General features: G+C 45.2%; 1 protein-coding gene across 2 annotated transcripts in view; it reads right to left on the reverse strand.

Annotated features, from left to right (window-relative positions):
* Nucleotides 1-26,586, reverse strand: part of dnai3 (dynein axonemal intermediate chain 3) — a 120,865-nt gene that overhangs the window by 34,693 nt on the left and 59,586 nt on the right. For both annotated transcript variants that reach the window (XM_072274572.1, XM_072274571.1), the window contains exons 10-16: nucleotides 26,214-26,303; nucleotides 24,652-24,741; nucleotides 19,537-19,659; nucleotides 14,611-14,684; nucleotides 7,404-7,551; nucleotides 4,309-4,393; nucleotides 2,063-2,190 (exon numbers count right to left, since the gene is read on the reverse strand). In XM_072274572.1, coding sequence (XP_072130673.1) covers nucleotides 2,063-2,190; nucleotides 4,309-4,393; nucleotides 7,404-7,551; nucleotides 14,611-14,684; nucleotides 19,537-19,659; nucleotides 24,652-24,741; nucleotides 26,214-26,303 — 738 coding nt within the window. The remainder of the gene's footprint in view (nucleotides 1-2,062; nucleotides 2,191-4,308; nucleotides 4,394-7,403; nucleotides 7,552-14,610; nucleotides 14,685-19,536; nucleotides 19,660-24,651; nucleotides 24,742-26,213; nucleotides 26,304-26,586) is intronic.

A 26,586-nucleotide genomic window follows, 5' to 3' on the forward strand; every position in this document is an offset into this window, starting at 1 on the left:
TTGACAAGGTGCCTCACATGAGGCTGCTTAGCAAGGTAAGAGCCCATGGAATTATAGGAAAAATACTAGTATGGTAGAGCATTTGCTGATTGCCAGGAGGCAAAGAGTGGGAAGAATTTTCTGATTGGCTGCCAGTGACGAACGGCGTCCCGCAGGGCTCGATATTGGGACCACTTCTTTGTCAATGATTTGTATGATGGAATTGGTGGCTTTGTGACCAAGTTTGAGGATACAGTAATGTGAAGATAGGTGGAGGGGCAGGTAGCATTGAGGAAGCAGGGAGGCTGCTGAAGGACTTAGGCAGATTTGGCAAAAAAGTAGCAGCTGGAATACAGTGTCAGGAAATGTAAGGTCATGCACTTTGGTGGAATGAATAAAAGTGTAGACTATTTCCTAAATGGAGGGAAAATTCAAAAATCTGCGGTGCAAACGGACTTGGGAGTCCTTGTGCAGGATTCCCCAAAGGTTAACTTGCAGGTTGAGTCTGTGGGGAGGAAGGGAAGACAAATCCAATGTTAGCATTCATTTCAAGAGGACTAGAATATAAAAGCTAGGATGTAATCTGAGGCTTCATAAGGCATTGGGCAGACCGCACTTGGAACATTGTCAGCAGTTTTGGACCACTCACCTAAGAAACGATGTACTGACATTGGACAAGGTTCAAAAGAATGATTCCTTGAATGAAAAGAGTGTTTGACTGCTCTGGGCCTCTACTCACTGGAATTTAGAAAAAAGTGAGTTGGGGATCTCATTGAAACCTATCAAATGTTGAAAGGCCTCAATAAAGGGGATTTGGAGAGGATGTTTCCTATACTGGGAAGTCTAGACCAGGGCAACAATCTCAAAACAGAGGGGCGTCCATTTAGAATGGAGATGAGGGGGAATTTCTTTAGCCATAGGCAGCTGTGGAGGCAAGGTCATTGGGTGTACTTAAGGCGGCAGTTGATAGATTCGTGATAAGTCAGGGCATGAAAGGATACGGGGAGAAGGGAGGAGAATGAGGTTGGGAGGGGCATGGATCAGCAATGATCAAATGGTGGAGCAGACTTGATGGGCCAAATGGCCTAATTCTGCTTGCATGTCTTATGGTCTTATGAAATGTCAGGGACTGACAAACACCAATGTGCAATGTGCAGAAAGCGGGACGTACAAAGTTCTTACAAACAATATTGGAGTTGAACTTAGAACTCTGACACCCTGAGCTGTAATAGCATCACATTAACCAGTACAATATCGTGGTGCCGACAGTAGCATAGCAGTTATACCATTATTAATACAGATATTACTAATGGTGGGGAGGTACGTGCCCGTGATGTATTGGGCTGAGTACACATTCCATGTTTTTTGTGACGTCTCTCTTCTTTCTTCTCCAGGTTACACTACCTCAGATTGCAGGCAGTGGGGAATACAGCCCGATACGAGTAAGCATGAGAGAGAAATGCACTGACAGGATAAACGGTATGGTTTTGTCTCCACCATTCTGATGGGGAATCTTGGCCTGAAACGTTGACTGTCCGTACATGCTTGCCGACCTGCTGAGTTCCTTCAGCATTTTGTGTTTGTTGCCTGACGAAACATATCTGTCCTGTCCTAACTACTCTGCATTAGCTTTCAGAATTGATTTTAAAGTTATCTTATTTATTTTTGAACTTTTTAATTGTTTGGGACCGGAATCGTTTTTGTTTTATAATCCTGCTCGAGCTCTCAGGTCTTCTTCCACCAGCCTCTTAAGTTTAAACTACCTCCCTCAGAAGGTAATTGGCAGGTCAGCTATTTTGGACTACACTCTTAAACAGTGGAGCTCAATACCTAAAATATAAGGAATGCAGGTTCACATGACACTTTTAAACGCCAGCTCAAAACCTATTTATTTAACCTTGCTGTTAACTAACATCATTTTGTCTTCTATTTTCTTGTTTATCCTTCACCTTGAAAAGCACCTTGAATTACAGTGTCTAAATGAAAAGTGCTCTATAAACAAGTTATGATGATTATTATTATTACAAAAATGATTACTTGGCCCAACTTGTGTCCAATAGCAACAAAGATCAGATTGACTTACCTCGGTACCGATGAAGAGGAAGGTGTTGATGTCTGTCAGGGTGGTCAGATCTCTGGCTGAAGGAACGTCCTTGCTGCTGTACTCTTTGTTTTCCCCTTTGTCTTTTAGGAGGTGTAGTTGGGACTGCTCTATAGGGAGGACAACCATCCATCACTGTCGACATCACAGAATTTTCATTGAAAACACAAGTGATTAAAATGTGGCTTTTAGAATGAGAAATGCTAAAACCCAAAATTCCAAATTCTACACAATCCGACTTGCCACCACTGTGACAACAGGAGTTATTCGGTCTTGCAGCTGGCTGTGGATTGATTGTGCAGTGGTTTGGGACAAGTCCTGATCTGTAGACATTTCAGAACGTCTCCTGGATACAGTCAGTAAATATATTTACATGGAATCGCTCAGTTCCACAGATAATTTTGGAATTGGAAATGGTTTATTATTGTCACCTGTACCGAGGTAGAGTGAAAAGCCCGTCTTGCATACTGTTGATACAGAGTGCACTGAGGCACAACAAGGGAAAACAATAGCAGAATGCAGAACAAAGTGCAGCAGTTACTGGGAAAGAGCAGTGCAGACAGACAATAAGATGCAAGATCATATCTAGATAGATTCTGAGGTCAAGAGTGCATCATACTAGAGTTCATACTAAAGGTCCATTCAAAAGTCCTTGAGCCTGGTGGTACGTGCTTTCAGGCTTTTGTATCTTCTGCCTGATGAGAGAGGGGAGAAGAGAGAATGTCCAGGGTGGGTGCGATCTTTGATTATCCTGTGTGCTTTACTGAGGCAGCGAGAAGTCCATGGAGGGGAGGCTGGTTTCTGTGATATGCTGAGCTGTGTCCACAATTATCCGCAGATTCTTGCAATCACATATTGACAGAGCGCAAATGAAGCTCTTCAGTGCATCTTTGGCTAGAAACTGAGGAGTATTGTGGACTATGGCCATGGACCAAACATGACAGATGGGATTAGCTTGCTGAGCAACAGAGTCAGTATGGATCAGTTGGGCTGAAGGGCCTTTTTCTGTGCTGTATGACTCTATGATTGTAACATTACAGCACAGGAACAGACTTGTCAGCCCACAATGTCTGTACCGAACACAATGCCACAGAAAAACTAAATCTCTTATGACTCATATAATCCATATCCCTCCATTTCCTGAATACTCTGGTGCCTGACTAACAGCCTCTTGCATGTCACTATCGTATCTGCTTCTACCACCATCCCGTGTGGTCTCTCCCAGGCAATCACCTCTCTGTGTTTGAGAAAAACATGGTCAATGCTCTTACTTGGACTATTGAGTTCAGATCTAGTCACCTCATCATAGGAAGGATGTGGAAGCTTTAGAGAGGGTGCAGAGGAGATTTACCAGGATGCTGCCTGGATTGGAGAGCGTGTCTTATGAGGAGAGGTTGAGCGAGCTAGGGCTTTTCTCTCTGGAGCGAAGAAGAATGAGAGATGACTTGATAGAGGTGTACAAGATGATCAGAGGCATAGATCGAGTGGACAGCCAGAGACTCTTCCCCCAGGAAATGGCTAATAAAAGGGGACATAATTTTAAGGTAATTAGGAGACAGTATGGGGAGGATGCCAGAGGCACACGGAGTGGTGGGTGTGTGGGGCACGCTACCAGGGGTGGTGGTAGATTAGGGAGAATTAAGAGTTTCTTAGACTGGCACATGGATGAAAGAAGATGGGCTACTTGGAAGGGAAGGGTTAGAACTGTGCTGTAAAGTCCTATGATGTGTATATGGAGTCTTTACCCCTCAGGCTGGGTGAGACTAGAACTGGAGCTCACAGGTTTAGGTGAGAGGTGAAGTATTTAAGGGGAATCTGAGGGGGATCTTCTTCGGGGTTTGGTTCCTGAGCTTTGTACGTTATTTCCGTGACATGGTGGGTTTTCTCCGGATGCTCCGGATTCCTCCCACAATACCAAAGAAGTCCCGGTCAGTTGGTTAATTGGTGACATGGGTGTGATTGGGCGGTGGGGGCTCCAAGGGCCAGAAGGGCCTGTATCTCTAAATTCAATAAAAGTAGAAGAAAACATAAGATAAATAGCATGCTAGGATAATGATTGGTTGAGATGGTTTGTACAGAGAGGATTTACATTCCAGAAACAATTTCTTCCCCTCCGCCATCAGATTTCTGAATGGTCCATGAACCCACGAACACATTCCTTTAGATAAAATACCCTTGTCACACACAGACCTTATTTTGAACTTGCGGGGTGGGAGACAAAACCATACCATTTATCCTGTCAGTGCATTTCTCTCTCATGCTTATTCGTACCGGGCTGTATTCCCCATTGCCTTCGATCCGAGGTAGTGTCACCTGTGGAGAGGCAGGAAGAGAGAGATGTCAGACAATCATGGAATGTGTACTCAGCCCAAAACATCACGGGCACGTACTCTCCAACATTGGTAATATCTGTATTGGTATTAATTAATATTGGTATAACCGTGGACGCCACGATACTGCAGTGATTAGCGCGATGTTTTTACAGATCAGGGCAGCGGAGTTCAGAGTTCAATTCCAACACTTTAAGTAGTTTGTATGTCCTCTCCATAAACCCATGCTCCTCCCGGGGCTTGAGTTTCCTCCCACATTCCAAAGACGTACCGGTTAATAGACTAATTGTAACTTTCCTGTGATTAGACTAGGGTTAAATAGCTGGTTTGCTGGGTGGTGAGGCTTATGGTTCTGAAGCGCTTGTTCCCTGCTGTACCTCTAAATAAACAAATAACTAAATAAATAATAAAAAATAAACATCGCAGGCACATCCCTCCCCACCGTCGGTTGTATCTACAGAGGCACTGCCTCAGGAAGGTAACATTCATCATCAAAGATCCACACGATCTGCTCCACGCCATCCAACATTGGGCAGGAGGTACTGAGGCCTGAAATCCCACAGCACCATGTTCAGGAACAGCTACTTCCATTCAACCATTTGGTTTTTGAACCTGCCAGCACAACTCTAATCGCTAGAGTTTAGCAACACCATGCACATGGTAGTGTAGCACTGAGCGTAACACTATTACAGCACCAACCCATGTTCAATTCATTCTGCTGTCTCTAGGAAAATTGCACATTCTCCATAATCAATCTTAGAATTTTTCAAGGAATTTACCAGGAAAGTTGGTAAGGACAAGCCAGTGGATGTTACCTACATGGATCTTAGCAAAGCCATTGAAAAGGTCCTGAATCAGAGGCTGGTCAAGAACATAGAACAGTACAGCGCAGGAACAGGCCATTCGGCCCACAATAATGTGCTGAACCAGCTAAAGAGCAAATCAAAAACACCCAAACACTAATCCCTCCTGCCTATGCCATGTCCATATCCCTCCATCTTCCTTACATCCATGAGCCTATCCAAACGGCTCTTAAAAGTTTCTAGTGTATTTGCCTGTACCGCCACACCAGGCAGCGCATTCCAGGCATCCACCACTCTCTGAGTAAAAAAACTTGCCCCTCTCATCTCCTTGGAACCTACCCCTTCGCACCTTCAATGCATGCCCTCTGGTATTAGACATTTCAACCCTGGGAAACGGATACTCTGTCCACTCTATGATCTAGTAAACCTCCATCAGATTTCTCCTCAGCCTCCGATGCTCCAGAGAAGACAAACCAAGTTTATCTAACCTCTCATGATACCACATGTCCTCTAAACCAGGTAGCATCCTGGTAAATCTCTTCTGCATCCTCTCCAAAGCCTCAAATTCCTTCCTATAGTGGGGTGACCAGAACTGTATACAATACTCCAGATGTGGCCTTAAGCAGAGTTTTATAAAGTTGGATCATAACCTCATGAGTTTTGAACTCAATGCCTCGACTAGTTTAAAAAAGAAAATTCCATAAACCTTCTTAACCACCTTATCGACCTATGTAGCCACATTCACGGACCTATCAATTTGGATCCCAAGATCTCTCTGCTCAGCAAAGCTGGTAAGAATCTACCATCTCTCTGCTCATATATGCAACTTGTCTACATCGTGCTATGTTCTTTGCCAGTCTTCTGCACTAACCACAACTCCACCAATCTTGGAATCATCTGCAAACTTACTGACCCACCCATCTATATTTTAATTTACATCATTTATTTGCATCACAAACAGCAGACGTTCCAGCACAGATTCCTGAAGAACTCCACTAGTTACAGACATCCAGCTCGAATAAGTCCCTTCAACCACGACCCTCTGTATTCGATGCGCAAGTCAGTTCTGAATCCAAACAGCCAATTCGCCCTCGATCCCATGCATCCTAATATTCTGGATTACTCTCCCATGAAGGACTCTGTCAAATGCCTTACTAAAGTCCACAAATACACCATCCACAGTCCTATCCTCATCAAGAAGTTTCAGCCAGTCAGCACTCAAGACGAGATAGTAAATTGGATTGGATACTGGCTTTGTAAAAGTAGCCAGAGCGTGGCGGTAGATTGACTGGAGGTCTATGACTAGTGGTGTGCCATATGGATCAGTGTTGGGCCTGTGCTGTTTGTCGTCTCTATTTCCTGAGGAGACTGAGGTCCTTTATCATCTGCCGGACGATGCTGAGGATGTTCTACGAGTCTGTGGTGGCCAGTGCTATCATGTTTGCTGTTGTGTGCTGGGGCAGCAGGCTGAGGGTGGCAGACACCAACAGAATCAACAAACTCATTCGTAAGGCCAGTGATGTTGTGGGGATGGAACTGGACTCTCTGACGGTGGTGTCTGAAAAGAGGATGCTGTCTAAGTTGCATGCCATCTTGGACAATGTCTCCCATCCACTACATAATGTACTGGGTGGGCACAGGAGTACATTCAGCCAGAGACTCATTCCACCGAGATGCAGCACAGAGCGTCATAGGAAGTCATTCCTGCCTGTGGCCATCAAACTTTACAACTCCTCCCTTGGAGGGTCAGACACCATGAGCCGATAGGCTGGTCCTGGACTTATTTCATAATTTACTGGCATAATTTACATATTACTATTTAACTATTTATGGTTCTATTACTATTTATTATTTATGGTGCAACTGTAACGAAAACCAATTTCTCCCAGGATCAATAAAGTATGACTATGAGTGTGGTAGAACAGAGGGATCTGGGAATACAGATCTATAATTCCTTGAAAATAGCACCAGAAGTAGATCGCATGGTAGAGAAAACTTCTGGCACCTTGGCCTTCATAAATCAATGTACTGAGTACAGGAGTTAGGATGTTATGTTGGTGAGGCCTACTCTGGAGCATTGTGTGCAGTTTTGGTCACCTACCTACAGGAAATGTCAATTGCCTACAGTAAAAACCAGAGCTACCTCCAGAGATCTTGCCCTTCCCTCCAGATGGGACATGTTGACCTTACCTTATGCATTGGCTTCCAGTGGAGATCCAGATGTTTGAAGGTGTTGGGAACTCCCTTGGGATTCTGGAGTTCCTTCCCGATTTTCCGTTTCTCTTTCATTGACTGGACAGTAGATTTTGTATGTCGTATATCCCAGAACAGAATGGCGCTGCAGGGAGGGAATAGGGATTCCAACTATACAGTCAGGCTGCTCCTCAGAGAGGTCATGATAGTGATAGATTAGAATTCCCACTGGTGGAATTCTGGGAAAGGCAGAGAGAGAGAGTTTATCTTTTGATCCAACCAGCAGATTCCTGACATTTACAGAAAGGTCTTTCAACTCATTCTGAAGTGAGTAAGATCCAACACGGTCATACAGTGAGAAAGAATAGAAACAGGCCATTCAGTCCAACTGGTCCATGCTGATTGTGCTGCCCAGCAAGCGAGTCCCATCTTCCCACGCTTGACCCATAGCCCTCCAAACTTATCCTAGCTCTGTGATTCTCTAAATGGCTTTTAAGTGGTGTTAATGTGTCCAGTATTCCTGGCAGCTCATTCTAAATATGTGCCACCCCTTGTGTGAAGAAGCTGCCGCTGATGTCCTCATCTTAAACCCCTGCCCTCTTGTTGTTAGTACCCCCTTCCTTGGGGAGAAAGGACTACATGCTTTCATGCTCTCTAAGCCTCTCATAGTCTGATATACTGTATCTCCATCGAGACACTCCTTAATCCACATTCCACGGAATAAAGTCCTAGCCTACACAATCACTCCTTGTAGCTCAGGCCCCCAATTCTAGGCAACATCCTGCTTAATCTTTTCTGCACAATTTCTAGTGTATAAATATCTTTTCTGCAACTGGCTGCCTGGGGAGATGGCAGAGGCAGATATATTAGAGATTTTTAGAGACGTTTGGATAGACACATGAGTGTGAAGAAAATGGAAGTATATGGACAGTGTGTAGGCAGAAGTGATTAATTTAGTTGGCCATTTGATTACTAATTTAGCTGGTTCAGCACAACATTGTGGGACAAAAGGCTTGTTCCTGTACTGTATTGTTCCAATCAGGATGGTGGAATTAGGAGAAGGTCCTAGAGAAAGCTAGGCAGAGAAGTTTTTGGGATGGACACTGAGGTGGGGGTCAAGGCACTTTTGGTGGTGGCTGGGAGAAGACAAGAGGGAAGATGGCTGAGGATGCCGTCCCTGTTGCACAAAGTGCTTTGTGCAGGTGAATGGCTTCAAGGAGGAAGGACCAATAACCCCACTAGGGAGCCCATTTGTTCGAGATGAATTTGGAATGACATTCAGAAGGTGGGTCCAGCGCGTGAGTTAAAGACAACTTCAAGATGAGCAACTTATGTGCACATTTGGACTGAGTTAACTGTAATGGGCCCTTTTTAATTTTTTTCTTTTCTTTTTTCTTACTAACTGTTCGGTAAAGCTGAAATTTTTAAACATACTTTCTTTAAAATTGTGTGCAGTGTATGATCCGTTATTTCTTGCCGATGGATAATTGCAAGTGGGCAGCATTTACACAGTATTCACTCAGATTGTGGTGTGGGTGGTCAAAACATCCCAGCTCTCCCGGTCTGGTGGGACCCAAGTCATATCCACCCTAGACGTATGGAGCTCAAGAAAGGTGGTTTTCCATGGACTTGCTAGTGAGGACTAACTAGCCACGTTTCCAGAGGCATGGTTCACTGTGGGAACTCGTCTTTGATCTGATTCACTAATACTGTGTATTTGCTGAGAAAACGATGAAGTGGTTGGTGTGCTTAAACCTGTGTTTAAATTAGTGCCGGGAAAGTGATTAAGATACTTGATTACGGACACCGCAGAGATTAAGCTTTGGTGCTATTCAAAGAGATTACCCACAAGAAATCACAAACAAGACAAAATCTGCAGATGTTGGAAATCCGAGCAACGCCCACAAGAATTGAATAGGGTGGATATCCGCAGCTCAGATGAATTGTTGATTAGCGTTTTAAGTACAGTTAAAGCATTAGGGAAATTTGCGATCATAGAACGGCAGTTTGACTAAACAGCGGGCAAAGATGTCACTTTAGTTCAGACTTGCAAGGACATGACTGGGGTGGGTCTGCCTGGTATGATTGGGGTGCCTGGACAAGGAGAGCTATCATTTTAGAGAAGGGGGAAGTGCAGGAGAGGGGGAAGAACTGGGAGACAAGTTTCCCATAGCTGCGAGCGGAGACATTAAAGACAATTTACTCTCGTTTGTGCGGAGTGAGGGTAAGGAGCTGTCTGTCTAATGAGTCCTTCAGTGGTTGATTTAAATTCTGAGCTTGTTGACCTCGGTGACATTATACACCAGTCATTGAAAGTGGGCATGCAGGTACAGCAGGCGGTGAAAAGGGCGAATGGTATGCTGGCATTCATAGCAAGAGGATTCAAGTACAGGAGCAGGGAGGTACTACTGCAGTTGTACAAGGCCTTGGTGAGACCACACCTGGAGTATTGTGCGCGGTTTTGGTCCCCTAACCTGAGGAAAGACATTCTTGCCATTGAGGGAGTACAAAGAAGGTTCACCAGATTGATTCCTGGGATGGCAGGACTTTCATATGAAGAAAGACTGGATCGACTAGGCTTATATTCATTGGAATTTAGAAGATTGAGGGGGGATCTTATTGAAACGTATAAAATTCTAAAGGGATTGAACAGGCTAGATGCAGGAAGATTGTTCCCGATGTTGGGGAAGTCCAGAACCAGGGGTCACAGTTTGAGGATAAAGGGGAAGCCATTTAGGACCGAGATGAGGAAAAACTTCTTCACACAGAGAGTGGTGAATCTGTGGAATTCTCTGCCACAGGAACCAGTTGAGGCCAGTTCACTGGCTATATTTAAGAGGGAGTTAGATATGGCCCTTCTGGCTAAAGGGATCAGGGGGTATGGAGGGAAGGCTGATACAGGGTTCTGAGTTGGATGATCAGCCGTGATCATACTGAATGGTGGTGCAAGCTTGAAGGGCTGAATGACCTACTCCTGCACCTATTTTCTAGGTTTCTATATTTCTATATTACATCACTGGTTGATAAATTCAGATGTATATCTGCAGAGAGCCAAAGTTACTGTAGGGTGGGAGTGTTCTCTGGGGTCAAGCCCACACCTGATGGGAAAGACGAATGTGAGGTTTGGCCTGAGCAGACATCTCAGTCACTGGATGAATGGCAGGGCTCAGATAACATGTGGAGAGTTTAAAGGGGCTGGCGGCTGGCATAGTGAGGTTCCTAAAAGCAGAAAATCTATTAGCCACATCAGCTAATTACCTACAAGCTCTGGAAGATATCTTTGGCACTGCTAGAAGTGCAGCTGATCTTAGGAAGAAGTTTAGGCACTCATTCCAGGAGGAAGGAGAGAAGTTGTCTGCCGACATTTTCAGGTTGCAGAAACTGCTACTGTTTGTGCCACAAAGGGGGCATTCAACCGTCTGAGAGAAATTCCTTGAGGACGGAGCAAGTTGTGAAGGGCACGTTGTCACATGATGTGATTGCTCTACGTATTCCAATGACCCACAAGATGCATCGGCCTCCACCTTTTACTGCGTTACTCAGAGAAGTTAGAGAGGAGGAAAACGCGATGGAGGAGCGGGAGGCCTCCGTCAGCAGGGCACAGTCCTTGCTAGCAGCCTCTGTTGCTAAAGCGACCCCTGATGTCACACAAGCAGTTTTGCAGGATGTTGTGAAAGATCTGAGGGCCGAGGTATTTTGGATGATATCGGTTGGTGCTGCCACCAGGCATGGCAAGGCCGATAGGAAGCTGGACCCACTGGTGGGACGTACCAAGGTGAGAGCTGCTACTGAGCGGGGTCCCTTGACCAGGGTAGTGACCGGTATTTTCTGTTACAACTGTGGAGAAGATGGACATTTCAAACAGGAGTGTGAAGGACAGGAAAATCTTCGGAAAGTAAATCGGCGGTTTATCAAACAGAGAAGAAAATAGGTAAAACTACCGAAGATCCAGTAAAGGACCAGGCTGGCATTCCAGAGAGGATACAATTCCTATTAGTGTACCAAGGGAAATAGTAAAGTACGCAACACTATTCCTGAAGGTTTAGTGGGACCAAGCTAAGATGTATCCATACGGACTGGAGGTGCTGGAACCGTACTTGACACAGGTTCTCAAGTTACTTTACTTTGTCGATCCATTTGCAACTGATATTTGACGCATTTACCATTGATGCCACTCGGTGCCCTTGAAATTCAGGAGCTTAGTACTGATGGATATCCACACAAAGGTTACGTCATTGAAGCTGGAGCTTTCAGAAGCAGATGTTGGAGTAACTGAGACTATTGACACACCAGTGCTGGTCTGCCCAGATCCAGCTGTAAAGAGCGAAGCTTCCATTACAGTATTATGAGAACAAATACTGCCGTTGTGAGAAGGCTCCTGGAAGCATGCAAGGAGAGGAATGGAGAGAACTTTTTGAAAACCTTCTCCATTCACCATGTTCAAAGCTGCTTTTGAGACGGTGCAAGTTCCCCTTGAGCAGGATGGTGAGCAGAAACAAGGAACTGTGTGGTACACACAGTCTAAACCTGTCATGTTACATCCTGGAGGAGTAACTAGAGTGACAGGAACACCCAAATTTACCAGAATGTCTGAGGAATGGAAAAGGAGATTAACTGAGAAGATGTTGGGATGTGAAGATGAGTTTTCTACTGATGAGTTTGATGTTGGTTACTCCAGGAGTACTTGCCACACTATTAGAGTGACTGAGGATACCTTTTCTAAGAGAGGTCTCACCAGTTAGCACCAGCTGAGGTTGAAGATATATGGCAACTCTTGCTTAAACTGAAGGAAGTTAAATTCAGTCATGGAGCAGGGGTACCTGAGCCACCAAAGACTCAAGTGATAGATGAGGGAGCCACCCTCTAGTAGACAGGAAGGGTCACAAGACGTGGTTGAAGCTGGAAGGGTTAAAGATGGGATAAGCAGGTCTCAAAGAGTCAGGAAACCCCGGATAGGCTGGCCTGTGACACACCAGGAGAACAGAGTGTTGTGTCTATCCCCCTAGTGAGATATTCAGATTCACATTCACAAATGCATTGGAGATCCTGACATCACATTTGAAAACTGTGTTATTAATAATGGGTTGATAAAGTTCAAAGTCATGAGGACATGACTATCTTTGGTGGGGCAAGGATGTAATGCCCTGGCTAAGATTTTTACTGCTATGCTGCAGACATTTCATTTTAACAGCTCTGTAAGAGCAGTCTGTTCTGCTTTTAGCATGTTTGGATTTGAGCTAAAGATAAGGGGCTATGTTGTTCAACTTAGGAATGTTGTGTCAGCGAATCAGGATGGTGGAATTGGGAGAAGATTCTAGAAGAAACTGGCGGAGAGGTTTTTGATAATGGACACTGGTGTGGGTCGAGGACTTTTTGGCAGAGGCTAGGAGAAGACAGGAGGGAAGATGGCTGAGGATGCATAGCTTGTTACACAAGGTGTTGGTGCAGGTGAATAGCTGCAAGGAAGAAGGACCAATACTCCCGTGGGGGAGCCCGATCGTTCGAGATGGATTTCGAGTGACATTCAGAAGGTGGTGTGTGCTTTCACACAGACCGGGGTCCAGCGCGTGAGTTAAAGACAACTTCAACATGAGCTCCAGCTTATGTACACATTTGGACTGGTTTAACTGTGATAGGCCCTTTTTATTTTTTCTTTTCTTTTTCCTACCAACTGTTCGATAAAGCTGAAATTTGTAAATATACTTCCCTTATAATTGTATGCAGTGTACGATCGCAAGCAAAGCAAAATCTGCAGATGCTGGAAATCCAAGCAACACACACAAAATGCTGGAGGAACTCAGTTGGCCAGGCAGCATCTATGGAAAAGAGTACAGTCGGCATTTTGGGCTGAGACCCTTCATCAGGACTGGAAAAAAGAGATGAGGAGTCAGTGTTAGAAGGTGGGGGTAGGGGAGGAAGACAAGGTGATAGGTGAAACCAGGAGGAGGAGGGGTGAAGTAAAGAGCTGGGAATTTGATTGCTGAAAGAGATACAGGGCTGGAGAAGTGGGAGTCTGATAGGAGAGGACAGAAGGCCATGAAGGAAAGAAAAGGGAGGTAGATAAATTCTTGATTGGTCAGGGTTATGGAGAGAAGGCAGGATATTAAAGCAGAGAGGAAAATTGGATCAGCCATGATGAAATGATGGAGCAGAGTCAATGGGCCAGTTGGCCTAATTCTGCTCCTATATATTATGGTCTTATGGTATCCCATCATGTCCTGACCAATCAAGAATCTATCACCCTCTGCCTTAAATATACATAAAGGCTTGGCCTCCACAGCTGAATTCCGCAGATTCACCACTCTCTGGCTAAAGAAATGGCCCACTTCCTGTTCTTCCATGATCTTCTGTCCTCTCCTATAAGATTTCCCCTTCTCCAGCCCTGTATCTTTTTTACCAATCAACTTCCCAGCTCTGTACTTCACTCATTCCCCTCTCCCGGTTTCAACTATCACCTATCACCTACCACCTTGTACTTATTCCTCCCCTCCCCCCACCTTCTTATTCTGACTTCTCTTCTTTTCCAGTCCTTTCTCAGCCCAACCATCAACTGTTTACTCTTCCTGATAGATGCTGACTGGCCCAATGAGTTCCTCCAGCACTTTGTGTGTGTTGCTTCGGATTTCCAGCAAATGTAGATTTTCTCTTGTTTGGGGTCCTGGACTTCACATGTGCTTTGCCACTAAGCCCAGTGGAACCGTTTCTACTGGCAGGAGAAGGGGCAAAGGTGGGTTACTGGTGCCCTAAAACCAGTCGCTCTGGGCAGATGGGGCTCGTCAGCCATGGTTGCAACTCATCAAGGAGAAAGAAAACTCAGATCTCAAACCTCCGCTGCCTTGTGGCTATACCAACGCGGGGGGGAAAGCTCCAGAGCTGGAGTCCCCAAGGCAGTCTTACGTTGAGTTCAACATTGACTGGCATCTCCTGTAACACCACCGGTGCCAAACTGTATCAGTCTCTGCCATTCCTTTGGATCGATCAGCTGCGTGGAGAGGGGGCAGCCTGTCACATGGGCAACAGCTTGCCCTCCATATTGTACTGCACTAGCCTGTGTATTGACCAACAGTGCTCCGCCGACAACATAGTCAGGTAGGACGCATCTTCCATGGTTGACCGCGATCCATAGAGGGTCTCTATACTACTCAAGATGAATGGTTGATGGATATCTGTGTGTGATAAATAAGAACACACAGTATATACCTACCAGTCTGGAGAGCAGGTGATAAGTTGGACACACAGCCCATCTGTGTTCTCATATGGGACCCCATACTTTGTTAGCTGGAAATAAACATAAATTTAATTTAAGTAATGCCAGATAAAACATAGAAATATAGAAAATAGGAGCAGAATGAAGGCATTTGGTCCTTCCATTTCAAATTCAAGAGAATCGTGTCTGATCATCCAACTCACCCGTTCCCACTTTCTCCCCATATCCCTTCATCCCTTTGGCATCAAATAATGTATCCTGTTCATTCCTGAATATATCCATGATTCCGGTTAATTGGCATAGCCTTTTATTTGGGACAACTCTTAAAGAACAAAAACTAATCGAGGAAAATAGCTTGGAGTCCCCTCATTTATTTGGGACATTTTGCCACTTAATTGGGGCAGGAGACTGTTGCCGAACAATTTCTAACTAGTGTCTGTCACTTGCGCTTGTGTTGCAGTTGGACACTACGCTGTGCACAGAGGGAACAGTTTTTAAACAGCATCAATTACGTGTGCTTGTGTTATTCATTTGGGCCGATGGATGCCGGTTCTAAAAGCAGTGATTTTTGATAACGTGCCAGGAAACTTATTGTTGGATTGCAACACTACTTCATGCAGGAAAGCAACAAAGGCATTCTGTTATCTGCACTAAGTGTCTGCACTGATTTTGTTTATTTACAGTCAACCAAAAGAACTCGGTATGAATTCCCCTGTCAATAACTATAAGGAACTCATGCACAGTTTTATAGTACTGTAGTCATATTGTTAGTATTCTAATTTGTTCTATATTTCATACACACACACATATATATATATATATATATATATATATATATATAAAATATGTTACTCAGTTGAACAGTAACAGTCTTTTTTTATATCTTTTCAACTATTTCCATTAAACTTGGGCTAATTGAGGCAGCCACTTAATTGGCCCTAAACGTACTGGCCCCGGTGTGTCCCAGTTAACCAGAATCCATTATATATGCAAACAAGAGGAATTTTGCAGATGCTGGAAATTCAAGCAACACACATCAAAGTTGCTGGTGAACGCAGCAGGCCAGGCAGCATCTCTAGGAAGAGGTACAGTCGACGTTTCAGGCCGAGACCCTTCGTCAGGACTAACTGAAGGAAGAGTTAGTAAGGGATTTGAAAGTTGGAGGGGGAGGGGGAGATCCAAAATGCTAGGAGAAGACAGGAGGGGGAGGGATGGAGCCAAGAGCTGGACAGATCCCTTACTCACTCTTCCTTCAGTTAGTCCTGACGAAGGGTCTCGGCCTGAAACGTCGACTGTACCTCTTCCTAGAGATGCTGCCTGGCCTGCTGTGTTCCCCAGCAACTTTGATGTGTGTTGCATCCATTATATATAATGACTTGGTCTCCACTGCTTTCTGTGGGAGAGAATTCCATACAGTCACCACCCTCTGAGATATTTTCAAGAGGTGATGTCTCAAGAAGGGGGCATCCAGTAATGAGGGCCCTTACCATCTGGGACATGCCTGCTTTTCATTATCACCATCAGGGAAGAGGTACATAAGCCTGAAGACCCACATTCAATGATTCAAGAAGAATTCCTTCCCTCCTGCCACAAGATTTCTGAGCATTCTGTGTATAAACCTTGTTATTTCTCTCTGTCTTTGCGGAGTACTGTTGCCACAAAAGAACAAATTTCACAATAACACGCGCAAAATGCTGGAGGACCTCAGCAGGTTAGGCAGCATCTGTGGAAATGAATAAACTGTCAACGTTTCAGGCTGAGACCCTTCATCAAGTCTGGGAAGAAAAGGGGAGAATGCCAGAATAAGGTTGGGGGAGGGGGAGAGGACAAGCTCGAAGGTGGAAGGTGAAGCCAGGTGGGTGGGAGAGAAGTTGAAGGAAGATGCTGGGAGGTGATAGGTGGAAAAGATAAAGGGCTGGAGAAGGAGGAATCTGATAGGAGAGGAGAGTGAACCAGGTGAGAAAAGGGGAGGAGGAAGAGCACCGGGAAGAGGTGATAGGTGAAGAGAAGAGGTAAGAGACCAGGGAGGGAAATTGAAGAAAAGAGAAGAGGGAGGGGAAAGAAATGACGGAGAGAAATCGAAGTTCGTGCTATCAGGTTGGAGGCTAAACAGACGGAATATAAAGTGTTGCTCCTCCAACCTGAGAGTGGCCTCATTGTTGTAGAAGAGGAGGCCATGAACTGACATGTCGAAACGGACTGGAGATAATTTCACAACATCTATGACAGGGTTAATAAACCTGATTGAGATTCAATCATTTCTCCTGATTTTGGTTCTGCATCCGGTTACCTGAACCATTGAATGGTAGGTCAAAACTCCTCAGCGCAGGAACAGCTTTCCCATATCTGGTCTGACCAGTCCTTAAAAACGCTGCTTTGAGATCCCCCTCCCCCTCTTTGAAACTCCAGTGAACACAAGCCTAACAGACCCAGTCTCCCCTGCTACATCATGAGGTGTTTATAGATCAAGTGGGCAACCAGAGACATTTTACCAGACTGAAAATGGCTCACCCTACCTTCACAGTGACAAGGAGAGCAGGGCATAAATCTAAGGAGATTGGAGAAAGGTATAGGGGGCAATATCAGAGGTAAGTTTTTATTTTGACACAGAGAGTGGTAGATGCCTGGGTGGGTGGTGGAGGTTGATACATCAGGGATATTTGGGCACCACATTAGCGTAGTGCTTAGCACATTACAGCTTAGGGCATCAGAGTTCAATCCTGGTGTCCTCTGTAAGGAGTTTGTACACACTCCTCGAGGAATATGCGGGTTTTCTCTCAGTGCTTCGGTTTCCTCCCACAGTCCAAAGACGGACCGGCTAGGCCAGTAAATGGCCCCATGATTGTGCTAGGGTTAAATAGGTGGGCTGCTGGTGGCCCAGCTTGTTGGGCCGGAAGGTTCTGGTCTGTGCTGCATCTCTGAATAAAATAAAAATAAAAGTTTAAGGGGTTCTTTGGTAGGCACATAGATGATAGAAAAATGGAGGTATGTGGGAGTAAAGGATTTGATTAACCTTAGGGTAGGTTAGAAGTTTCGTACAACATTGTGGGCTGAAGAGCCTGTACTGAACTGTGCTGTAATGTTCTATGTGTTAAGTTTATTGGTATGGGGGTCCAGACCAAGATTTCTTGAAAGGTAACACACACAAAATGTAGGATGAACTCAGCAAGTCAGGCAGTATCTATGGAAATGAATGAACAGTTGACTTTTTATGCCGAGATCCTTCATCAGGATTGGAAAGGAATGCAGAAGATATCAGAATAAGTCGGTGGGAGGGAAAAGAAAGAGGAAGAGCTAGAAGGTGAAGCCAGATGGGTGGGGGAGTTGGGGTGGGGGTGAAGTAAGAAGCTGGGAGGTGATAGGTGAAAAAGGTAAAGGGTTTTAGAAGAAGGAATCTGACAGGAGAAGGATCTATAGGAGAAAGTGAAGGAGGAGGAACTCCCAAGGGAGGTAGTGGATTTGGCCCAGTACATAACAAGTAAAGCCAGCCAAACCACTCCACACATCTACATGAAACACTGCTGTAGAAAAGCAGCATCCATCATCAAAAATCCTCACCATTCAGGCCATGCTTCTTTCTCGCTGCTGCTTTCAATTAGAAGGTACAGGAGCCCCAGGACTCACACCACCAGGTTCAAGAACAGTTACTACCCCTCAACCATCAGACTCTTGAACAACAGGAGATAATTACACTCATCCATTGAGATGTTCCCACAATCAATGATTTCACTTTAAGGACTCTTTATCTTGTTATTTCATGCTCTTGTTATTTAATCCTATTTATTTATATTTGCATTTACACAGTTTGTTTTCTATGGTCTTGCTCTTTCTCTGATCCTGTTTACAGTTACTATACTATAGACTTGCAGGAGAAAGAATGTCTGGGTTGTAAGTACTCTGACAATAAATTGTACTTTGAACTTTAAGGTGATAGGCATGGGAGGAGAAGAGATAAGAGGCCAGAGTGTAGAATTGAAGAAGGGGGGAGGAGGAGAGGGAAAAATTACTGGAAGTTGGAGAAACCAATGTTCATGTTCTTGAAAATAACCTTTTTGCGACAACAGCAGCACAATACATTGTTGACTAGACAAACATGAATTACATCAACTAAAATCAACATGACAGTCCTATCGGAATGAGGCATAATGCATTAGTGTAAGTCGAGGGAAATAACAACGAGTCAGAATGAAGGATTTTTAGATTGGTTCAAGAACCTGTTGACAGTGGGGACGAAGCTGTTGTCGAACTTTGAGGTGTGAGTCTTCAGGCCCCTGGACCTCCTGATTCCTTCTTAGAACCATGACCTTGAGCATCAAGGAGGGCAGAGGTTCCTGCGGGTTCCCCACTGAATTGTAATCCCATGTAACATGGACGTTTATATCTAAATGCTGGAACTCCCTCCCTGACAGCGGTAAGGGAGCTCCTTCACCCCAAGGACTGCAGTGGATCGAGAAGGCGGCTCTCCCCCAAATGAAGAAAAAGAATTTCCAGATGTATATTGTGTACATTTCTCTGACATTATATGTACCTATTGAAACTATTGAACTTCTCAGAGACCAGGAGGCCAGGGGTGATAAATGGTGACCTTCCCAGTTGATGACCACAACCAATAGAACACCACAGAACAGAAGCAAGCCCTTTGGCCAACTTAGTCCATGTCGAACTGTTATTATGTCTAGTACCGTTGACCTGCACCCAGACCATATCCCTCCATATCCCTCTGATCCATGTATCCGAACTTCTCTTAAATGTTGAGATCAAGCCCAGCACCACCACATCTTCTGGCAGCTCGTTCCACACTCTGACCATTCTGTGATTGAAGAAGTACCCCCTCAGGTTCCACTTAAACATTTCACCTTTCATCTTTAACCCATGACCTCCAGTTCTCATCTCACTAAACATTTGGACAAGAATTTTTCTTACCTGAAAGTGATCGGGCAGCCAGCACAGGTCAGTGATGAGGGACTTGTGGCCATTGTCTATGGATGACACTGCACAGTGACGAGCAATAGGGACTTCACAAGGAGATGCCGGATCCAACTCAGGCTGGGAATTGAAACATCAGGAACAACTTTACTTTAACATATCTTGTAAGCAGCATTCCAAACAAACATAGAAATCACTGAAGGAACTCAGCAGGGCAGGCAGGATCCGTGGAGAGGAATAGGCAGCCGACGTTTTGGGCTGAGATCCTTCATCAGGATTGCAAAGGAAGGGGGGAGATGCTAAAATAAGAAGGTGGGTGGGGGAGGGGAGATGAAGTAAGAAGCTGGGAGGTGATAGGTGGAAAAGGTAAACCGCTGGAGGGAAAGAAATCTGATAGGAGAGGAGAGTGGACCATGGGAGAAAAGGAAGGAGGAGGGGCACCAGGAGGAGGTGATAGGCTGGTGAGGTGCAGAGGTAAGGGGTGATGGGGAAGGGAAAAAAATTAAAGGAAGTTAAAGAATTCAGTGTACATGCCATCATGTTTGTTGGAAGCCACTGTTTTTTTTAAATAACATCTTTTATAACATTTGTACTTTTAACAAATTTTTCAGTCAGTGGTGGTTCATCCCCACTCACTGGCAGAAAGTTGTATAGTAGCTAAACTAACAGTTTATCACCTTAATAATCAGAAATAAAAGAAGCAGATGCTAGAAATCCAAAGCAACACACGTAAAATGCAGCGGGCCAGGCAACAACAATGGAAAAGAGGAAACAGTCGACATTTTGGGCTAAGAACCTTCATTAAGACGGGAAAAAAGAGATGAGAAGTGGAGTGAGAAAGTGGAGGGGGGGGGAGGAAGAAGTACAAGGTAGTAGGTGATTGGTGAAACTGGGAGAGAGGGAGAGGTGAAGTAAAGATCTGGGAAGTTGTTTGGTGAAAGAGGTAAAGGGCTGGAGAAGGGGGAATGTTATAGGAGAGGACAGAGGTCCTGGAAGAAAGGGAAGGGCAAAGAGCGCTAGAGGGAGGTGATGGGCAGGTAAGGATGTAAGGTGAAAGAGGGAAAAGGGAATGTGAAGCAGGGTAGGGAAACAATTACCAGATGTTTGAGAAATTAAAGCTCACGCCATCGGGTTGGGGGCTACCCAGACAGAATATAAGTGCTGCTTTTCCAACCTCTTAGCATTGTTTCTCAGCTCTTTATTTAGTTTGCTTAGCATTTGTTTGTACTCTAAGATAAACTGAAATATTGGAATTAAGACAGATTGTCATTCCTGACTCCTGGAAGAACTGTAAGGATCAGAAAATAAACAGAGATCCATCAGGTTGCAGGCTACTAGATGAAATATTAGGGATTGCTCTCCCAACCTCATCATGGCAGAGAGGAGATCATGGGTCGACATGTCATAATGGGAATGGGGATTAGAATGGAAATGGTTGTCCACTGGGAAATCCTGTTTTTTTTTCAGATGGAGGGGAGGTGCTCGACTGCTTTGCTCAATCCTTAGGGTTGAAGATGATCATCGGACTTACAGGGGGTTAGAACATAGAACCTTACAGCATTGTACAAGGAAGTCCATGGGTTGTGGGATCTGCTCAGTGATGGGACAGATGAAATTGAGTGAAGTTATCCCACTGGTCAAGGTGTGATGCAAATGACACATTTCTCTCTATGTTATGATGTATGTGAGATAAATAGTTCTGAATCTGAATCTGAAGAAAGGGTTATATTGATCATAGAGTAGGTTATAAGGTTGGCACCACATTGTGGGTCAAAGGGCCTGTACTGTTCTATGTTCTAAGCAAGACTGGTAGACACGTCAACTCCTGAAGTATTTCTGAAGTTTGGCTGCTGCTTTGGCTGTGCAGTGATTCCAGCCCAGAATCCTCATTCCATTTACTGTCAACACACATCAAAGTTGCTGGTGAACGCAGCAGGCCAGGCAGCATCTGTAGGAAGAGGTGCAGTCGACGTTTCAGGCCGAGACCCTTCGTCAGGACATTTACTGTCCATGGCTTCTGGGGAATCAGTGGGATCTGCTGGGGGCTTCACTATTGTCTGCCTTTACTAACATCTGCCCAGCTCATTTCTTGAAGAGAAACAGCCCAAGGTTTATGAGAAAGTCCCTGAAGCACATTTGGAATTTGGGCCAACATACTCTGGGAAAGCGAAGGGAGAATCTAGTCTGGTTAACTGGATGGAGAAGAGCTTGGATGAGAGACAGGATGAGAGTCCTGACAGGTTACATCACGACCTGGTATGGAAACACCCATGCCCAGGAATGGAAAAATCTACAGAAAGTAGTGGAAGAGGCCCAGTACATCACAGGAACTTACCAACCTCCGTTTTAATTATAAAACATAGAACACAGAATAGTACAGCACAGTACAGGCCCTTCGGCCCACAATGTTGTGCCGACCCTCAAACCCTGCCTCCCATATAACCCCCCCACCTTAAATTCCTCCATATACCGTACCTGTCTAGTAGTCTCTTAAACTTCACTAGTGTATCTGCCTCCACCACTGACTCAGGCAGTGCATTCCACGCACCAACCACTCTCTGAGTAAAAAGCCTTCCTCTAATATCCCCCTTGAACTTTCCACCCCTTATCTTAAAGCCATGTCCTCTTGTATTGAGCAGTGGTGCCCTGGGAAAGAGGCGCTGGCTATCCACTCTGTCTGTTCCTCTTATTATCTTGTACACCTCTATCATGTCTCCTCTCATCCTCCTTCTCTCCAAAGAGTAAAGCCCTAGCACCCCTAATTCCTGATCATAATGCACACTCTCTAAGCTAGGCAGCATCCCGGTAAATCTCCAATGTACCCTTTCCAATGCTTCCACATCTTTCCTATAATGAGGCAATCAGAACTGGACACAGTACTCCAAGTGTGGCCTAATCAGAGTTTTATAGAGCTGCATTATTACATCGCGACTCTTAAACTCTATCCCTCGACTTATGAAAGCTAACACCCCATAAGCTTTCTGAACTACCCTATCCACCTGTGAGGCAACTTTCAGGGATCTGTGGACATGTACCCCGAGATCCCTCTGCTCCTCCACACTACCAAGCATCCTACATTGACTTTGTACTCTACCTTGGAGTTTGTCCTTCCAAAGTGTACCACCTCACACTTCTCTGGGTTGAACTCCATCTGCCACTTCTCAGCCCACTTCTGCATCCTATCAATGTCTCTCTGCAATCTTTGACAATCCTCTATGCTATCTACACCACCACCAACCTTTGTGTCATCTGCAAACTTGCCAAGCCACCCTTCTACCCCCACATCCAGGTCGTTAATAAAAATCATGAAAAGTAGAGGTTCCAGAACAGATCCTTGTGGGACACCACTAGTCACAATCCTCCAATCTGAATGTACTCCCTCCACCATGACCCTCTGCCTTCTGCAGGCAAGCCAATTCTAAATCCACCTGGCCAAACTTCCCTGGATCCCATGCCTTCTGACTTTCTGAATAAGCCTACCATGTGGAACCTTGTCAAATGCCTTACTAAAATCCATATAGATCACATCCACTACACTACCCTCACCTCTATGCTTGGTCACCTCCTCAAAGAATTCTATCAGGCTTGTTAGACATGATCTGCCCTTCACAAAGCCATGCTGACTGTCCCTGATCAGACCATGATTCTCTAAATGCCCATAGATCCTATTTCTAAGAGTCTTTTCCAACAGCTTTCCCACCACAGACATAAGGCTCACTGGTCTATAATTACCCGGACTATCCCTACTACCTTTTTTGAACAAGGGGACAACATTCGCCTCCCTCCAATCCTCTGGTACCATTCCCGTGGACAACGAGGACATAAAGATCCTAGCCAGAGGCTCAGCAATCTCCTCCCTCGCCTCGTGGAGCAGTCTGGGGAATATTCCGTCAGGCCCCGGTGACTTATCCGTCCTAATGTATTTTAACAACTCCAACACCTCCTCTCCCTTAATATCAACATGCTCCAGAACATCAACCTCACTCATATTGTCCTCACCATCATCAAGTTCCCTCTCATTGGTGAATACCAAAGAGAAGTATTCATTGAGGACCTCGCTCACTTCCACAGCCTCCAGGCACATCTTCCCACCTTTATCTCTAATCAGTCCTACCTTCACTCCTGTCATCCTTTTTTTCTTCACATAACTGAAGAATGCCTTGGGGTTTTCCTTTACCCTACTCGCCAAGGCCTTCTCATGCCCCCTTCTTGCTCTTCTCAGCCCCTTAAGCTCCTTTCTTGTTTCCCTATATTCCTCAATAGACCCAGCTGATCCTTGCTTCCTAAAATTCATGTATGCTGCCTTCTTCCACCCGACTAGATTTTCCACCTCACTTGTCATCCATGGTTCCTTCACCCTACCATTCTTTATCTTCCTCACCGGGACAAATTTATCCCTAACATCCTGCAAGAGATCTCTAAACATCGACCACATATCCATAGTACACTTCCCTGCAAAAACATCATCCCAATTTACACCCGCAAGTTCTAGCCTTATAGCCTCATAATTTGCCCTTCTCCAATTAAAAATTTTCTTGTCCTCTCTGATTCTGTCCTTTTCCATGATAATGCTAAAGGCCAGAGAGCAGTGGTCACTGTCCCCCAGATGCTCACCCACTGAGAGATCTGTGTATACTTAATGACTTGGCCTCCACAGCTGTCTGCGGTAAGGAATTCCACAGATTCACTACTCCTGGCTAAAGATATCCCTCCTTATCTCTGTTCTAAATGGACATCCCTCTAATATAAACTGTGCCCTCTGGTCCTATCTTCCCCCACTATAGGAAAGATCCTCTCCACGTCCATTCTGTCGAGGTCTTTCAATATACAATAGATTTTTGTGAACCTCCTCTGGGCCCTCAATAGTGTTTACTGAAGCCATCAACAAACATTTCAGTTGTTTTAAATTATATTTTAATTTAAGAACAACTTTATTAAACCCTCGTTGTGATCCTGCACTTCTTCGTTTACCTGCACTGTATTATGATTTGATCTGTATGAACAGTATGACAAGACAAGCTTTTCATTGTATCTCAGTACATGTTACAATGATAATCTAATTCCAATTCCCTCCCTCTCACAAAATTTCATTTTGTGCCTTCCTGTACTCACCAGCAGGTTTGATTTGTGGGTTTCGGGCTTTGCGTTTGGAAGGTAGCCCTGCAATCTCTCTGCAAACTCACTGATGTCCCACAGCACAACCTGCTCAGGGGTTAGAGTGCAAACATCATTAACTGTGACAACCTTCTTTTATATACACCCTCTCCACTTGTGTACGACGACCCAGGGCAGTTCACAGGGGTATCACAAAACCAAATGCGACACCCCACCACAAGCATTACAGCCACACAGTAGGGTAGTGGTCAAGGGATTGTGCTGGGCAGCTCGCAAGCGTTGCCATGCTTCTGATGCCAACCAGCACGCCTACGACTTCCTAACCTAACCCGTACATCCTTGCAACATGGCAGGAAAACAAAGCACCCAGAGTAAATTTGCTGATGACACAAAGGTTGGGGGTGTTGTGGATAGTGTGGAGGGCTGTCAGAGGTTACAATTGGACATTGATAGGATGCAAAAATGGGCTGAGAAGTGGCAGATGGAGTTCAACCCAGATAACTGTGAGGTGGTTCATTTTGGTAGGTCAAATATGATGGCAGAATATAGCATTAATGGTAAGACTCTTGGCAGTGTGGACGATCAGAGGGATCTTGGGGTCCGAGTCCATAGGACACTCAAAGCTGCTGCGCAGGTTGACTCTGTGGTTAAGAAGGCATATGGGTACATTGGCCTTCATCAATCGTGAGACTGAGTTCAAGAGCTGAAAGGTAATGTTACAACTATATAGAACCCTGGTCAGACCCCACTTGGAGCACTGTGCTCAGTTCTGGTTACCTCACTACAGGAAGGATGTGGAAACTATAGAAAGGGTGCAGAGGAGATTTGCAAGGATGTTGCCTGGATTGGGGAGCATGCCTTATGAGAATAGGTTGAATGAACTTGGCCTTTTCTCCTTAGAGTGACAGAGGATGAGAGGTGACCTGATAGAGGTGTATAAGACGATGAGAGGCATTGATCATGTGGATAGTCAGAGGCTTTTTCCCAGGGCTGAAATGGCTAGCACAGGAGGGCACATTTTCAAGTGCTTGGAAGTAGGTACATAGGAGATGTCAGGGGTAAGCTTTTTTACGCAGTGAGTGCGTGGAATTAGCTGCCGGTGGCAGCGGTGGAGGCGGAAACGATAGTGTCTTTTAAGAGACTCCTGGACAGGTACATAGAGCTTAGAAAAGTAGAGGGCTATAGACAACCCGAGGTAATTTTTAAAGTATGTACATGTTCAGCACAGCATTGTGGGCTGAATGGCCTGTATTGTGCTGTAGGTTTTCTATGTTTCTAACTTGTTTTTATTTAGAGATATGGCACAGTACCCGGCCCAACAAGCTCACGCCCCCCAATAACTCGCATGGGATCAGTTAACCTACTAACCCATAAGTTTTGGAATGTGGGAGGAAAGAGCACCCGGAGGAAAGCTACATGGTCACAGAGAGAACGCGCAAACTCCTTACAGACAGCGGTGGGAATTGAACCCTGATCACTGGCACTGTGAAGCGTTACACTACCGTGCTGCCGCTAACTACCGATGAGCTCCTGTAACTCACTCACGGGTCAGTCCATACCTGGCCATTCGTGCAGCCGCCCGCCACAATGTTGGTGTCTGTGGGACAAAACTGGAAACAGTAAATTTCATCTGGAGCCTCCAGCATGATCTGGAAAACAGTGGGAGGTGAGGGTTAGAGAGAGGGTAGGGGTCTATCCAGTCACACTGCCTGCACACATTCAGAGTGGGGTAGGGGCTAGCGCTGGGGTTGAACTGCAGTCATGATCTGCGATGGGGGTGGGTCCTGAGTTGGGGCTTCAGACTGGGATGAACGATGCTGTTGGGAAGGAATAAGGGTTTGGGATCAGATTGAGGGATTGGAATGTGGGTTGGGTCTCCGGACGTTCTTTAAGGTTGTTATAGCCGGGAGAGTCAATAGGGACAAGCTCCCA

This window comes from Mobula birostris, chromosome 12, assembly GCF_030028105.1.
Source record: "Mobula birostris isolate sMobBir1 chromosome 12, sMobBir1.hap1, whole genome shotgun sequence".
Classification (NCBI taxonomy): domain Eukaryota; kingdom Metazoa; phylum Chordata; class Chondrichthyes; order Myliobatiformes; family Myliobatidae; genus Mobula; species Mobula birostris.